At 43.7% G+C, this 15,416-nt stretch overlaps 1 protein-coding gene across 1 annotated transcript in view; it reads right to left on the bottom strand.

Annotated features, from left to right (window-relative positions):
- Positions 1–6,678: 6,678 nt before the first annotated feature.
- TICRR (TOPBP1 interacting checkpoint and replication regulator) overlaps positions 6,679–15,416 on the bottom strand; it is a 50,588-nt gene continuing 41,850 nt past the window's right edge. The window contains exons 16-22 of the mRNA XM_065871767.1: positions 15,250–15,340; positions 14,169–14,230; positions 12,630–12,764; positions 11,856–12,013; positions 7,924–10,081; positions 7,674–7,799; positions 6,679–6,791 (exon numbers count right to left, since the gene is read on the bottom strand). Coding sequence (XP_065727839.1) covers positions 6,679–6,791; positions 7,674–7,799; positions 7,924–10,081; positions 11,856–12,013; positions 12,630–12,764; positions 14,169–14,230; positions 15,250–15,340 — 2,843 coding nt within the window. The remainder of the gene's footprint in view (positions 6,792–7,673; positions 7,800–7,923; positions 10,082–11,855; positions 12,014–12,629; positions 12,765–14,168; positions 14,231–15,249; positions 15,341–15,416) is intronic.

The raw sequence follows: 15,416 nt of genomic DNA, 5'->3' as shown, positions 1-15,416 counted from the left end.
TTTGCAAATATTTTCTCCCATTCTGTGGGCTGCCTTTTCATTTTGTTTATGGTTTCCTTTGCTGTGCAAAAGCTTTTAAGTTTAATTAGGTCCCATTTGTTTATTTTTATTTTCATTACTCTGGGAGGTGGATCCAAAAAGATATTGCTGTGACTTATGTCAAAGAGTGTTCTGCCTATGTTTTCCTCTAAGAGTTTTATAGTATCCAGTCTTACATTTAGGTCTTTAATCCATTTTGAGTTTATTTTTGTGTATGGTGTTAGAGAATGTTCTAGTTTCATTCTTTTATTAATGTGTGTATCTGTCCAGTTTTCCCAGCACCACTTATTGAAGAGACTGTCTTTTCTACATTGTATGTCCTTTCCTCATTTGTTGTAGATTAATTGACCATAGGTGCATGGGTTTATTTTGGGGTTTTCTATCCTGTTCCATTGATGTATGTGTCTGTTTTTGTGCTAGGACCATACTGTTTTGATTACTGTAGCTTTGTAGTATAGTCTGAAGTCAAAGTGCCTGATTCCTCCATCTCTATTTTTCTTTCTCAGGATTGCTATGGCTATTTGGGGTCTTTTGTGTTTCCATACAAATTTTAAAAAATTTTTGTTCTAGTTCTTTGAAAAATGCCATAGGTAATTTGATAGGGATTGCACTGAATCTGTAGATTGCCTTGGGTAGTATAGTCATTTTGACAGTGTTGATTCGTCCAATCCAAGAACATGGTATATCTTTCCAACTGTTCGTGTCATCTTCAATTTCTTTCATCAGCATCTTATAGTTTTCAGAGTACAGGTCTTTTGCCTCCTTAGGTAGGTTTATTCCTGGGTATTTTATTCTTTTTGTTGCAATGGTGAATGGAATTGTTTCCTTAATTTCTCTTTCTGATCTTTCATTGTTAATATATAGGAATACAAGAGATTTCTGTGCATTAATTTTGTATCCTGCAACCTTACTGAGTTCATTGATGAGCTCTAGTAGTTTTCTGGCAGTATCTTTAGGATTTTCTATGTATAGTATCATGTCATCTGCAAACAGTGACAGTTGTACTTCTTTTCCAACTTGGGTTCCTTTTATTTTTTTTCTCTGATTGCTGAGGCTAGGACTTCCAAAACTATGTTGAATAAAAGTGGCAAGAGTGGCTATCCTTGTCTTGTTCCTGATCTTAGTGGAAATGCTTTCAGCTTTTCACCATTGAGAATGATGTTAGCTGTGTGTCTGTCATATGTCATATTTTAATTCTTTATTATGTTGGGATAAGTTCCCTCTAGGCCCACTTTCTGGAGAGTTTTTTTTTTTATCATAAATGGGTGTTGAATTTTGTCAAAAGCTTTTTCTGCATCTACTGAGATGATCATATGGGTTTTATTCTTCAGTTTGTTCATGTGGTGTATCACACTGAGTGATTTGCAGATATGGAAAAGTGCTTGCATCCCTGGTATATATCTTACTTGATAATGGTGTATGATCCTTTTAATGTATTGTTGGATTCTGTTTGCTAGTATTTTGTTGAGGATTTTTTTATCATCAGTGATATTGGCCTGTAATTTTCTTTTTTTGTGGTATTTTTGTCTGGTTTTGGTATCAGGGTGATGGTGGCCATATAGAATGAGTTTGGGAGTGTTCCTTCCTCTGCAATTTTTTGGAATAGTTTCAGGAGGATAGGTGTTAACTCTTCTTTACATGTTTGATAGAATTCACCTGTGAAACCATCTGGTCCTGGACTTTTGTTTGTTGGAAGTTTTTAAATCACAGTTTCAATTTCAGTACTTGTGACTGGTCTGTTTATATTTTCTATTTATTCCTGGTTCAGTCTTAGAAGGTTGTACCTTTCTAAGAAGTTGTCCATTTCTTCTAGAATGTCCATTTAATTGGCATATAGTTGCTTGTAGTAGTCTCTTATGGTCCTTTGTATTTCAGTGGTGTCAGTTGTAACTTCTTTTTCGGTTCTAATTTTATTGATTTGAACCCTCTCCCTTTTTTTTCTGATGAGTCTGGCTAAAGTTTTATCAATTTTGCCTGTCTTTTCAAAGAATGAACTTTTAGTTTTATTGATCTTTTCTATTGTTTTCTTTGTTTCTATTTCATTTATTTCTGCTCTGATTGTGATGATTTCTTTCCTTTTACTAACTTTGGGTTTTACTTGTTCTTCTTTCTCTAGTTGCTTTAGGTATAAGGTTGGGTTGTTTGAGAATTTTTTGTTTCCTGAGGTAAGATAGCATTGCTATAAACTTCCCTCTTAGAACTGCTTTTGCTGTGTCCCATAGGTTTTGGATCATCGTGTTTTTGTTGTCATTTGTCCCTAAGTATTTTTTGATTTCCTCTTTGACTTCTTCAGTGATCCATTGGTCGTTTAGTAACATTGTTTAGCTCCATATGTTTGCACTTTTCTACAGGTTTTTTTTTTTTTCCTGTAATTGATTTCTAATCTCATAGTGTTGTGGTTGGAGAAGATGCTTGATACGATTTCAATTTTCTTAAATTTATGGAGGCTTGCTTTGTGGCCCAGCATATGATCTATCCTGGAGAATGTTCCATGCATACTTGAGAAGAATGTGTATTCTGCTGCTTCCAGATGGAATGTTCTGTAAATATCAATTAAGCCCATCAGGTCTAATGTGTCCTTTAAGGCCTGTTTCCTTACTAATTTTCTGTCTGGGTGATAATGTCCATTGATGTAAATGGTGTGTTAAAGTCCCCCACTATTATTGTGTTAATGTCAGTTCCTCCTTTTATGGCTGTTAGCATTTGCCTTAAATGTTGAGGTGCTCCTATTTTGTAGGCATATATATTTATAATTGTTATATCTTCTTGGATTGATCCCTTGATCATTATGTAGTGTCCTTCTTTGTCTCTTGTAACAGTATTTATTTTAAAGTCTATTTTGTCTGAGTATTGCTACTCCAGCTTTCTTTTGATTTCCATTTGTATGGAATACCTTTTTCCATCCCCTCACTTTCAGTCTTTATCTGTCCCTAGATCTGAAGTGGGTCTCTTGTAGACAGCATATATATGAGTCTTGTTTTTGTATCCATTCAGCCAGTCTATGCCTTTTGGTTGGCTCATTTAATCCATTTACATTTAAGGAAATTATCAATATGTATGTTCTTATTGCCATCATGTTTTGGATTTGTTTTTGTAGGTCTTTCTTCTTCCCTTCCTCTTTTGTTCTCTTCTCTTGTGATTTGATGACTATCTTTAGTGTTGTGTTTGGATTGCTTTTTCTTTTTGTCTGTGTATCTATTGTAGATTTTTGGTTTGCAGTTACTGTGAGGTTTTGATATAGCAGTCTATATATATACAAGATTGTTTTTAGTTGCTGGTCTCTTAATTTCAAATGCTTTTCCAATATCCTGCATTTATATTCTCCTCACAGTGATGGTTTTGATATCATATTTGTGTGTGGATGATTTTCTACCTTTTCAGTATATTTGTCTTTACTGGTGAGCTTTCCCATTTGTAATATTCTTGTTTCTAGTTGTGGCCTTCTTTTCTGCCTCAGTAAGTTCCTTTAGCATTTGTTGTAAAGCTGGTTTGGTGGTGCTGAATTCTGTTAGCTTTTGCTTGTCTGTAAAGCTTTTCATTTCTCCGTCAAATCTGAACGAGAGCCTTGCTGGGTAGAGTTAAGAGTATTCTTGGTTGTAGGTTTTTCCCTTTCATCACTTTAAATAAATTATGCCACTTCCTTGTGGCCTGCAGTTTCTGCTGAAAAATCAGCTGAAACTCCCTTGCATGTTGTTTGTTGCTTTTCTCTTGTTGCTTTTAATATTTTCTCTGTTTTTCATTTATGTCAGTTTGATTAATATGTGTCTCAGCGTGTTCCTGCTTGGTTGCTTTTAATATTTTCTCTGTTTTTCATTTATGTCAGTTTGATTAATATGTGTCTCAGCGTGTTCCTGCTTGGGTTTATCCTGATGGGACTCTCTGTGCTTCCTGGACTTGAGTGTTTCCTTTCCCATGTTAGGGAAGTTTTCAGCTATTATCTCTGCAAATATTTTCTCAGACCCCTTTTCTCTTCTCCTTCTGGGACCACTATAATGCAAATGTTGGTGCATTTAATGTTGTCCCAGGCTCTGAGACTGTCCTCATTTCTTTTCATTCTTCTTTCTTTATTCTCTTTCACAGCAGTAATTTCCACTAATCTGTCTTCCAGCTCACTTATTCGTTCTTCTGTCTCATTCTGTTATTGATTCCTTCTAGTGTATTTTTCGTTTCAGTTATTGTTCATCTCTGTTTTTTAAAGTTTCTAGCTCTTTATTAAACATTTCTTGTATCCTTTCAGTATTGTGCCTCCATTCTTTTTCTGAGATCTTGTTATCTTTACTATCGTTACTCGGAATTCTTTTTCAGGGTGATTGCCTATCTCCACTTCACTTAGTTGTTCTTCTGTGGTTTCATCTTGTTCCTTTGTCTGGAACATATTTCTGTGCCGTCTCATTTTGTCTAACTTTGTCTGTGGTCTCCATTTCTCAGGCTGCAGGATTTTAATACTTGGTACTGGTACCTACCTGCTGGTGGGTGAGGTTGGTCTAAGAGTCTTGTGCAGGCTTCCTGGTGGGAGGGACTGGTGCCTGCCCACTGGTGAGTGGAGCTGGGTCTTGTCCCTCAGGTGGACAGAGCCATGTCAAAGGGTGTTTATAGGCTATTGGCTCTGGATGACTTTAGGCAGCCTGTTTGCTGATGAGTGGGGCTGTGTTCCCACCCTATTGGTTGTTTGGCCTGAGGCATCCCAGCACTGGAGCCTGCAAGCTGTTGGGCAGGGCCAGGTCTTGATGGCCAAATGGCAACCTCTGGGAGAGCTCACACCAATGAGTGTTGCCTGGGGTATCCACTGCTAGTGTCGTTGTCCCCACAATGGGCCACAGCTGACCCCCACCTCCCCAGGAGATCCTCTAAGATCCACAGGTAGGTCTGGTCCAAGCTGTAATGGAGTTACTGCTTTGTCCTGGGCCCCAGTGCTTGTGAACATTTTGTGTGCTAAGAATGGAGTCCCTGTTTCCCCCAGTCCTGTGGAGCTCCTGTACTCAAGTCTAGCTGGCCATCAAAGCCAAATGCTCTGGGGGCTCCTTCTCCCAATGCCAGACCCCCAGGCTGGGGAGCCTGACGTGGGACTCAGAACTCTCACTTATGTGGGAGAAACTCCACAGGTATGGGATTTGATTATATCACTAATGTGCCCCTCCTCCTGTCTTGTGGCTTCTTCTTGGTCTTTGGGTGTAGAATATCTTGTTTGGTAGGTTCAAGTCTTTTTTGTTGATGGTTGTTCAGCAGTCAGTTGTGATTTTGGTGTTTTCGTGAGAGGAGGTGAGCTCAAGTCCTACTCTGCCATCTTGTCTCTCTCCTTCTGCCACCTTTTGGCTTGAGTTTCAGAAGGATGATTCTAGTCTCACGCTGATGTGTGTGCTGTTGGTTCTGAAGTTCAGCCAAGGCTTGTCACAGAACAGTCAATGGCCACAGGGTTGTGGTTTAAATGGTCTTATGTATATTGGGGGTGGGGGGACTGAAAAGCTTAGTAGTATAAAGATTTTCGAAAACCATTTTAAAATAAATGACAGTAATCTCTGGAGGGAGAAATGGGAGTTTTCACTTAGTTTGATTTACAAGAAGATCATAGTAAGACTCAGGTTTGGGAACAGAACAACAGGCTTCAAAGTTTTTCAGAGACCATGAGACCATTGAATCAGCTGTTAGCGAAGCTCCTGGCCAAGACTTGACAGCACACTGGTCCACTGGGTGCTCTGGGCATATCCACGACTCAGGTGAGTCTCCCTGTGAATGGTGGGAACTGTGCCAGGGACTAGCCGACTCTCGGGGCAGACCTTGAGATGTGGCTGCTCCAGAAACCACTAGAGCTGGACCATGGTCACATTTAACCTCAGGCTGGAATGTTATACAGAAATGCACTGAATGCCAAGTAGCTAGAGATGATTTTATTGTTACACAGGGAATGCAAAAGATTTATTCTGCCCCCATGCCAGTCTTCTGTTTGGTGGATGCTGCTTCCATCTCCAGGCACTGCCTCTGTCTTGGGCTCCTGGCCTATAGCAGCTCTGTGAGGGACCGATGTGTAGGGGTCCTTCTCCCATTTCGTAAGTGAAGCAGAGTGGTCTGAACTTGCCATGGTCACAGCTGGGGTGGGGTGGAATCGGATCCTGATCTTAACAGTTCCTTGTCTGGTTCCTGACTCCCAGGCTGCCTCTGAGTTACACCACCAGCTATACCACCTTACTAAGGGCAGGGCAGGCATTGTGGGTTAGGGCTGGGCTTGGAGGTGGACAGACTCCACAAGGGGGATTTGAAAAGTTGAAGGCATTCACGTGGGAATCTGAAAGCTGATCATGGTAAAGGAGGCTTGGGACCAGGCCCCAGTTTCTTTATGCCCATGGGGACCTGGCTGACCTCACCTTCATGTTTTAAATTTCCTAAGTTCCATTAAGCCTTGGTTATTCCTGTTTCTGTGCAGCAAACTGAGGGTTACATATGATGAGCAGACCAGTAGGGCCCTGGCTCAAATGAACTGAGTTTCTGGGTACATTACTAAGAATTCTTTTAAGATACATATCTGGAATTCCTTGTACATCCAGAGAAAACTGCTGTCAGAACACTTCTGTTAAGAAGTGCGGTAGCTCTGGGCAAGCTCAGTAGTGTTTGTAGTTATAAGTCCCCCAACCAGTTCCATCCTAACTAGCTAATCAGCTTCTTCCGTATGTAAGTTCTGCTGATGGGACGTCTCCTGGAGAATGCTCGGCTGAAAGGAGAGTCTTCTGCCGTGGGGGAGAATACATCCACATCCTCATCTAGAAAAAGGCAGAAGGACTTAGCATACAGGAAGTAACTGAGAACAGAACAAAAGAAAATGGGTTTCTACTGCAGAGGGTTACACGTTAAGATGGACTTAAAACCAGCATTGCTTGTAGGTTCTCTTCTCCCACAGACACACTACCTATACTTTTTCAAGGCCCTCCGCCCTTACTGTCAGCATGGAGCTGACAGCAACAAGTAATTGTGAAAACACAGAATACCTGTGGTACTGCAGTTTGATACTATGCAGTTCTTTTTGTCTCAGATCTGTGGCAGTTTTGCTGTTTTGCATGATTTCTATCATGGTCTTGAGGGAAGAGAGCCACTGAAGAGCCCCACCTCCTGCACCCTGCTGCAGTTCTAGCAGAAGGAGGAAACCTCTCTAACCAGTGCAGCTAACAGGGTGAATCCCGTTCTTTCCAGGTGGGGTCGAGGGGAATCCTAGGGTCTGAAGGCTGATTATAATAGCCAGTCCGTTCTCAGACTGAATGTATGGAAACACAGGGGTATAACCCCCGAGGGGAAATGGCTGGCTCTGCACACACCACCTACCACTCGTGCTGCTTTCCCCTCAGATCCCAGTGACCACAGACGAGCAGGAAGTGATTGTGTGCCAGTTTCTGTCACTGTCTTCAAGAAGCTGAAGTAATTTGGTAGGATATTGAGGGGTTTTTTGGTTCAAATACACATAAGTTCTAAAGTGGTATTTCTCTGGGAAGGGCACATGACACTGCAGGGATAAAACCATCCCAAACTGTGGCAGTCCCTACGACTCCTGCAAGATGCAAGTGCCTGAAAACCCCGAGCTAGCTTGGGAGAGCTAACCAAAGGATAGAAGATTGATCCTGGTAACATCTCTAGGACCTTCAACAAATTACCTCTGGTGTCTTTACACTGAGAGGAGGGTGCCTTCCCGTGGAACAGCAGTGGAGAGTGGGTCAGCGCCTGCAGACCGCTGGCAGAGAGGCAGCTCCACACGGCACAGCCGGGAGGCGGGGTGGCACCTGCAGCAACGGCACAGTCAGCACAGCCCGCAGCCCTCACAAGGAAGCCCCAGCCTTCCCAGTAGGCGTCTCTGCAGTGCCTCCTGACCAACACACCCGACAGAGCTGCACGGGGCCAACTCACCTGAAACAAACACCTCGTCGCCTGCCGTGGAGGGGAGCTGTCGCACACCCGTGCCTGGAGACCTGTCTTCACTCTTACCGACTTGGGAGTCTCCTCTCTGCTTGTCACAGACTCTTTTGGTTTGACACTCAGCCTCCTCCTTGGCAGAAAGGAGTCTCTTCCGAGATCCCAACCCAAACTGTCCCCAGGAGAAGGCTTCCTCAGCCTTAGGCTCACTGTCCCTGGGAGGTGACTGGTCTGGCAGCTGACACACCCCCTCGAGCTCAAAATCCCCCAAGATGGGGGTCTTGGTGATGCTGAGTTCAAGGCCTCGCTCCTTCCCCTCCGGCTCCAGCAGCGACACTCCCCCAGGAAGGTCTGTACCGCCCTCGCTCCTCCCAGCAGAGCAGCTGAGGCTGCAGTCCACTGCCCTCTTCCGGCGGGGCCAGTCTTTAATTGTGTCAGGAGTTGTCTTCCCGCTGTGCTTGGGGGATGGTGTCCAAGGAACCCCAATTTCTGTCTGAAATGGAGAGGGGGTACTAGATGGGCAGCGGGTGGGGGTACAGGACTGGCAGATATAGGTCTGTCCCCCGCTCTTGCCGGGGGTGCCGTGTGAGGGGCGAAGGCAGGGGGGCGACAGGTAGGTGGCTTCGGGTTTGCCTGAGGACTTGCTGGCCCTGGGCACGCCGAGACCAGGGAGGCAGCTCTCCTCTCCCAGAGAGCTCTCCTCCTTTCGCAGAGGCTCAGCTTCTGACAGACAGCTGGGGTCTATCTTTTTAATTCGAAGCTTGGGAAGGCCAGAAGCTTGCATCTCCAGCTCAACCTCATAGGTCTGTGGGCTGGTAGAGGCTCTGGAGGGCCAGGCTGACGCCTGCAGATTCTCTAGTTGGGCAGCAGCCTGGCGCTGCTTCCTGTCTGCAGTGCAGCGCAGGTCGTAGCAGGGTGTCAGGGGAGAGCTGGGCCCAGAGGAAGGAGAAGAGGGAGGAATCCCAGGGTTACACAGAGACGGCTTCTCATAAGTACCCATCCTTGACCCCTCACCTTCTTCCACTGGTGAAATGTTGCTTTTTAAGTTATCACTGCTATGGTGCTCAGCAGCTTCATCCAGGAGAGTGAGATACTCCGAGTCTCTTGCAATAAGCAAAGGAGAGGATGTATGCCAGTGACTCCCAAAGCCAGTCCCAGGGTAACTATGTCTTTCAGGAGGAGATGGAGGAGAGAGGGTCGCTTCCTTCTGGTTCTTTCTAGCATCTGTGATGGCAGCTGGGTTGTCAGTTGTGGCAACTCTGAGAACAGCAGAGCTGTTAGGCTGGCCCTCCTGGAAGTCTCCTTCTGTTTTAGAAGTCTTATTATGCCTTTTCCCAATTTTAGAAGGGGGTGGAGGCGGTAGGAGGTCAGATCTAGCTATCTGTGAGGCTTTGTAGGGAGTCGAGGGAGCAGGACAGGAGGGAGATGTGGCTACACTGGGTGATTTCTGGGCCTCTTGCCAATCCAGTTCTCCAGAGGGAGGAGATTCTATAGAAAAATTCCCAAATGGAGTCTTCTCGGAAATACCACATGAAGGAGAGGGAACAGGTTTCTTTGGAGAAGTCAGAGCTGTGTTCCCTGGTTTCTCTGGGGTTCTGACAGCATCATTCCATGGCTGCGCCAGTTTCTCTGCCTGAGACGCTCCGGAGCCACGCAGGAGTTGGCGTTTCTGACTTGGAGGTGTGCCTACGAAGGCAGCTCGTCTTTGGACCCCCGAGGCTGCTGCCCTCAGAGGGATTCGAGGAGAGTATTTGATGGGAGTCAGACACTCACTCCTGGTCTGGGCAGTTGACGAAACCAGGGCTGCCGGACAGGAGGTGCTTTCTGGACTGGAATTCACCAAACGTGGCCAAGCAGAATTCTGCAAAAATCTAGGTGGCTGACCACCTTGTCTTTGGGGAGTTCTCGGTATTTTTTCAAGAGGAGAGTGACTTTCTGCCAGGGAGTGTCCTTTCTGAGGAGTGGCTTTTCGTCGAGATGGCGAATGCCAGCCGTGTGAGAAGTCTTTTAAGAACTCCTTAAAAAGGACCTGTTTGGCAGGGGATTTTTGCAGCCTTTCAGGAGTGCGCAACGGAGTTCGTGGCGTATGAGGGAACTTTCTTGGTGTAGCTTTAGAAAAGACCGGAGATTTCCTGTAACTCTTCTCAGGAGTCTGTAAAGAAAAATGCTTATTTCAGTGCTTGAACATCATAACCCATATTCTCTGAAGAGTGTTTTAATAATGTCTAAGATGATTAAAAAGTCAAATTTGGAAGATTTATAGTCAGCCAAAGGAATGATCTTAAGTTGGATTTCGTATAGTGACACGTTTCCACTTCCAAAACATGACCCAGATTTTACATGTCCACTTTTTCTAGCACCAAGCGCTGTATCCAATCTTAGTTTCTTCTCCTAAGACAAATAGTTTTAATAATTTGCATACTACAGCTAAAACATGCTTTGCCTCTAACTCTATGTCACTCCACTACTCACAGCTATCTTCTTCAATGAGACAACTATTTCTGATCTTTGCCTAAAGTAACCTTTCAGAGCCACATCACCTGCTGTTGATCTGCATTCAACATGTGCTTTTAAGTACCTGCTATGTGCTAGGCAATGTGTGCGGGAGGAGGCCCGGGGGGATGAGGTGGAACATGGAATATATGGATATATAAGGCACAGCCTCAAAGATAACATCTCAGAAAGGAAACTCTCCAGCAAAAAACTTCCCTTCCTTCTTGCAAAAATGCAGTTAAATACTCCAACAGGTAAGGAGGTCCAACACCTATTGTTTAATCTTATCTGATCATCTCAAGGGAGTCCTGGTCTAGTTGGCATTTCACGTGGGATACAGACAGATATATAGTATGGCCAATGCAATGACAGGGGCACGCATGGGACAATATGGGAGCACTGGGAGGGTTGGCTATCTAACCCAGCAAAGGGGAGAAAGAGGGAATAGGAATAGCGAGTCAGGTCTTAAAAGAATGGGTGTCAGCACGTGAAGACAAAAGGTGGGAAAGTGGGGGAGAGGGAACTTCAGGCATAGAAAACAGTGTAAGCAAAGGCACAAAAGCAAAAAACAGCAGTTGTGTGCATCCTGAGGCTGCTGGGAAGGTGGAGTGTGAAGCAGAGATGGCTGAGCAGGGATCAGATCATGGAGGTCCTTGCCTGTCCAGGGAGGAGAATGAACATGGTTCTATAGATCTGTGGTTTTCAAACCCTTCCCCACAGTTCCCTCCGTATCCTCCTCCATCCTCTAAGCAGTTTTTGGGTTTCCAAACAAAGATTATTATCTTTGAACACAGGGTTCCATTTCAGGAAAACTTAGAAAACCCTGCTTTAACAGATGAAGAGTCTGTAGAGCTTCAAGCAAAGTGATGTGGTCAGAGGAGCGTCCAATGGGGTCACAAAGGTCCCTCTGACCTCTGGGGACAGGATGAATTTGAGAGAGAAGAGGCTATTGAAGTGTTCCAGGCAGAACTGAACTAGGGCAGGAACTGCAGGGATGGAGAAGAGGGAATGGGTATGAGATAGTTTGTCAGTAAAATGGGCAGGACTAATTGAGTAGCTAGGCCTGAGGAGAGGGGAAAGTCCAGGATGACTCCCAGGTTTCTAACATGGGTGACTGGATCGAGTGGGCAATCTAACAGAAACAGATGAATGCTACTGCACATTTCAGAAGGATATATACGTAGTGTCCAATATAAATGGAAGATGAAGCCAAGAGAGTAGGGCGAGATCTTTCGATCTCCTCCCTGCCACCTTGGCCTCAGCCCAACTGCTACCTAAGTCCCCATACACCCAATAATCATTCATTCAAGTCAACCCCAACCACCTCACATCTGTTATTATCTTCTCTTCCCTACTGGACTCAGTGGTTTTCCTTGTCCATGACTACATGCTCCCCAAACTATACTATCTGAAACATCATCGTAATTTTATACCTGATAAGCTATAGGTATTTCAGAACCCAATGTGTTTCCTGAAGGCCTTTTAATTCGAGCTGAACCCTTCTCAGAGGGACTGATCATCTCAGACACTGCCCCGAAAAGAAGCCTCTTGGGAGACCGAATACTTTGGATTGGAGAATTTTCTCTTTGGTCTGCAAGTCAAAAACAGTTACAATATTTCATTCTTTCTCAACTCCTGTGCGCCCCACCCGCCTCCCGCACCAAATACCCATAAAACAGCCAGTCCATACGAGAAAGATGATAATTCTTTTAGAGCAAATAGGGGCAGATCCCACCTAATTATGACAGCAGTCCAATAATTGCTGCCTTCTTGAATTTTAACATTGCATATCAAGCCCAGTCCCTGTGTTAGGAGATGTAGGCAACTGAAATAATTTAATTTGCAAAGGCAAATATAAAAAGACATATCTGATAATCCAAGCTAATAATGATAAAAGAATGAAGGACAAACAGCACCTTCCACCTGGAGATGCCTTTCTGTAGGATCTGAACATATGGTAGAAATTACAGGTAATTTCCTCTTGAATGAATGAATTACCCACAAGGATAATGTGGACAGCCAGCCGTTGGAATCTAAAGGGATGACTCTGAAAACGGTGGCCATGGATTGTTCATCTGGTCATCACTCTGAACCTCAAATATTTATACCTATTCTATTTCTCCAACGTCAAACTTCATTCTTTTCCCAACAACACTCCCCACCAAATCTGCATGGACCTCTGAAGAAAGGTAGGCAAGCATTGTTACCTGACTTGACTTGCTGGAATGAGTGAACTCGTTGTATACTTCGAGACTTTGGTTGAGACACAGAGTAGAAGGAACCAGAATTTTTCCTGCTGAATGCCAACTGCTTGATTCGAGGACTTCGTCTCAAACTTATTTCTACAAGAACTAATCACAGTTAGTTCTGACAAGAAATGCAAGCTTGACATTTCCCCACATATTAAATGGGTAAGATTTATGTAACACCACATACAAGATGGAAATTTGACAAGCTATTGGCTTTGAGCTCTCTGAAGTGAGACAAAGCTAAGAGGGATATGATACGTGGCCCCAACAAAGTACCAAAAAAACAACAAAAAAAAACCCCCCACAAAAACCAAAACCCAAAAAAACCCTGACCCCCCCACTATAATCTGCAGAAATTTCATAACCTGCCACCTTTAAGAATGATGTAGAGTGAAAAAAGGTTTGTATAGTGTGAGTTGTTAAAAAGTTTAAAAAAGAGTTTTCATATTTATGTTACACATATTTGTATAGAAACAACACCTGTAAGAGTATTATTAAAGCTAAATGTTAATAGTTTTTTCTTTCTTTTTTAAAACATTTATTGGAATACAATTGCTTTACTATGGTGTGTTAGTTTCTGCTGTATAACAAAGTGAATCAGCTATATGTATACATATATCCCCATATCTCCTCCCTCAACAGACTTATTTCTAATTTGTGGGATTACCAAGTGATAATTAAATTCTTGGCTTCTCTGTGTTTTCTAATTTTTCTACAATAAACATAAACTACTTGATTTAAAGAAGTTAGTTTTTGGAAACCCCTCCTTCATCATGTATACTTTTTTTGTGTGGTACGCGGGCCTCTCACTGTTGTGGCCTCTCCTGTTGTGGAGCACAGGCTCTGGACGCACAGGCTCAGCGGCCATGGCTCACAGGCCTAGCCACTCTGTGGCACGTGAGATCTTCCCAGACCGGGGCACAAACCCGTGTTCCCTGCATCGGCAGGCGGACTCTCAACCACTGCACCACCAGGGAAGCCCCATCATCATGTATACTTCAAAAATAAGGCACAGGGGACTTCCCTGGTAGTCCAGTGGGTAAGACTCCACGCTCCTAATGCAGGGGGACCCAAGTTCAATCCCTGGTCGGGGAACTAGACCCCGCACGCATGCTGCAACTAAGGGTCCGCATGCCACAACTAAAAGATCCTGCATGCTGCAACTAAGACCCGGTGCAGCCAAAATAAACAAATAAATATATATTTTTAAAAAAGCCACAGCACTTTATATTAACGTAGTAGTTTAGCTTTCACTCTGAATCCCATTTCTCTTGTGTAAAAATATTTCTTCTCCAGAAACTCTCAGTACATTCTATGTAAAAGACCATTCACCAGTAAATATGTACTGATATATGTTGTGGGCCCAGAGCTGTCATAATGTCTGTAAAGTATCTTAGGCTATGCTGAGCGATAATACCAGTATAGAATAGCTTTCACAGAAAGTAGAGGAAACACAAAAACTGAGAACCCTAAAAAAAAAACAAAAGTAGGTAATACCATCTTCTCCTTTTTCTGGGGACTCTTCAACAACGTCAATTTCAGGACCAGGGTCAGAGGACCTTGAGGAACAGCAAGTACAAGGATTATTCAACACCACTCAAATGACGCATGTCAAAGAGCTACAGGTTCACACCTCACAAGGTAACAAAGACCACAAGTGGTCTTTGGCAAGCACTCTCACACATTACTGTCAAGAATGAAATGGTAAGAATATTTTTTTTTGGAAAGCAGTTTGACAATATAAAGTTAAAAATATGTATACCTTCTGACCCACAAATTTCACTTCTTACAATTTACCCTGTAGATAAACATGCACAAGTGTGTAAAATCCACACACAAATAATGTCCAGATGGAGCCTTGACAAGAAGGAGTAGATAGATGCACTTCTCCCCATTCTCCCTGTTATGTACAGCTAAGAACCCTGGATATTACATATAAAGGAAGCCTAAGACTCTCAAAGGTGGAGAGAAGAGGCTTGGGACTTTAGTACCTGAGGAGAGACAGGGCAGCGAGCCCCCAGAGCTCCTAGATTGGGCGCTCGACAACCTGACAACCCCGATACACCAAGAGGTGCAGATGAAAACTGCCCTAAGGATAGCTAGCTCTCCTTAGCCAAAGAACCAGGAAAGAGGCAGCCAAGCAAGACAGAAACTTTCAGACCAGAACTGCCCTACTCCAAGTGTCATGGCAAGCTGTGGTCCCACCACAGGCCAAGTTGGGATCCCAGACTTCCAGCCTTGCCTGGCAGTTAGACTCCCTCCTTCCCCAGGTCAACACATGAATAGATTTTTAAATCATGCAGTATGCATTCAAATGGAATACTACTCAGCAATAAAATGGAACTATTGATATATGCAACATGGATAAATCTCAATAATTATGTCAAGTGAAAGAGGCGAGACACAAAGAGTGCATTCTGTACGGATCTCCAGCCCCCATAAAATCTACAGAATGCTCTTTGGTTATAAGCAACACAGTTGAGACTAGAGTCACAAAGGTCATGAGAAGGTAAACATGGCCCATAGATTAGGAAGGCTGTGCAGGTGTATGAAGAAGATAGACAAGGATGTCATTTACCTGCCCTTGATCTGTCTATGAAGCAGCCTTCTGGAGATTTGCTTATGTACTGGAGTCTCGGCCACACTCTTGGTTAGCAGCTTGCGATAACCTAAAATGTAAAAAGGATAAATTTCACATAATCTTATCAAGAAGGAAGAGCAAGGCAAAGGGAACAGTTTGAACTT

The sequence above is a fragment of the Phocoena phocoena genome, chromosome 2 (genome assembly GCF_963924675.1).
Source record: "Phocoena phocoena chromosome 2, mPhoPho1.1, whole genome shotgun sequence".
NCBI lineage: Eukaryota > Metazoa > Chordata > Mammalia > Artiodactyla > Phocoenidae > Phocoena > Phocoena phocoena.
This window is presented reverse-complemented; position numbering and strand designations above follow the sequence as displayed.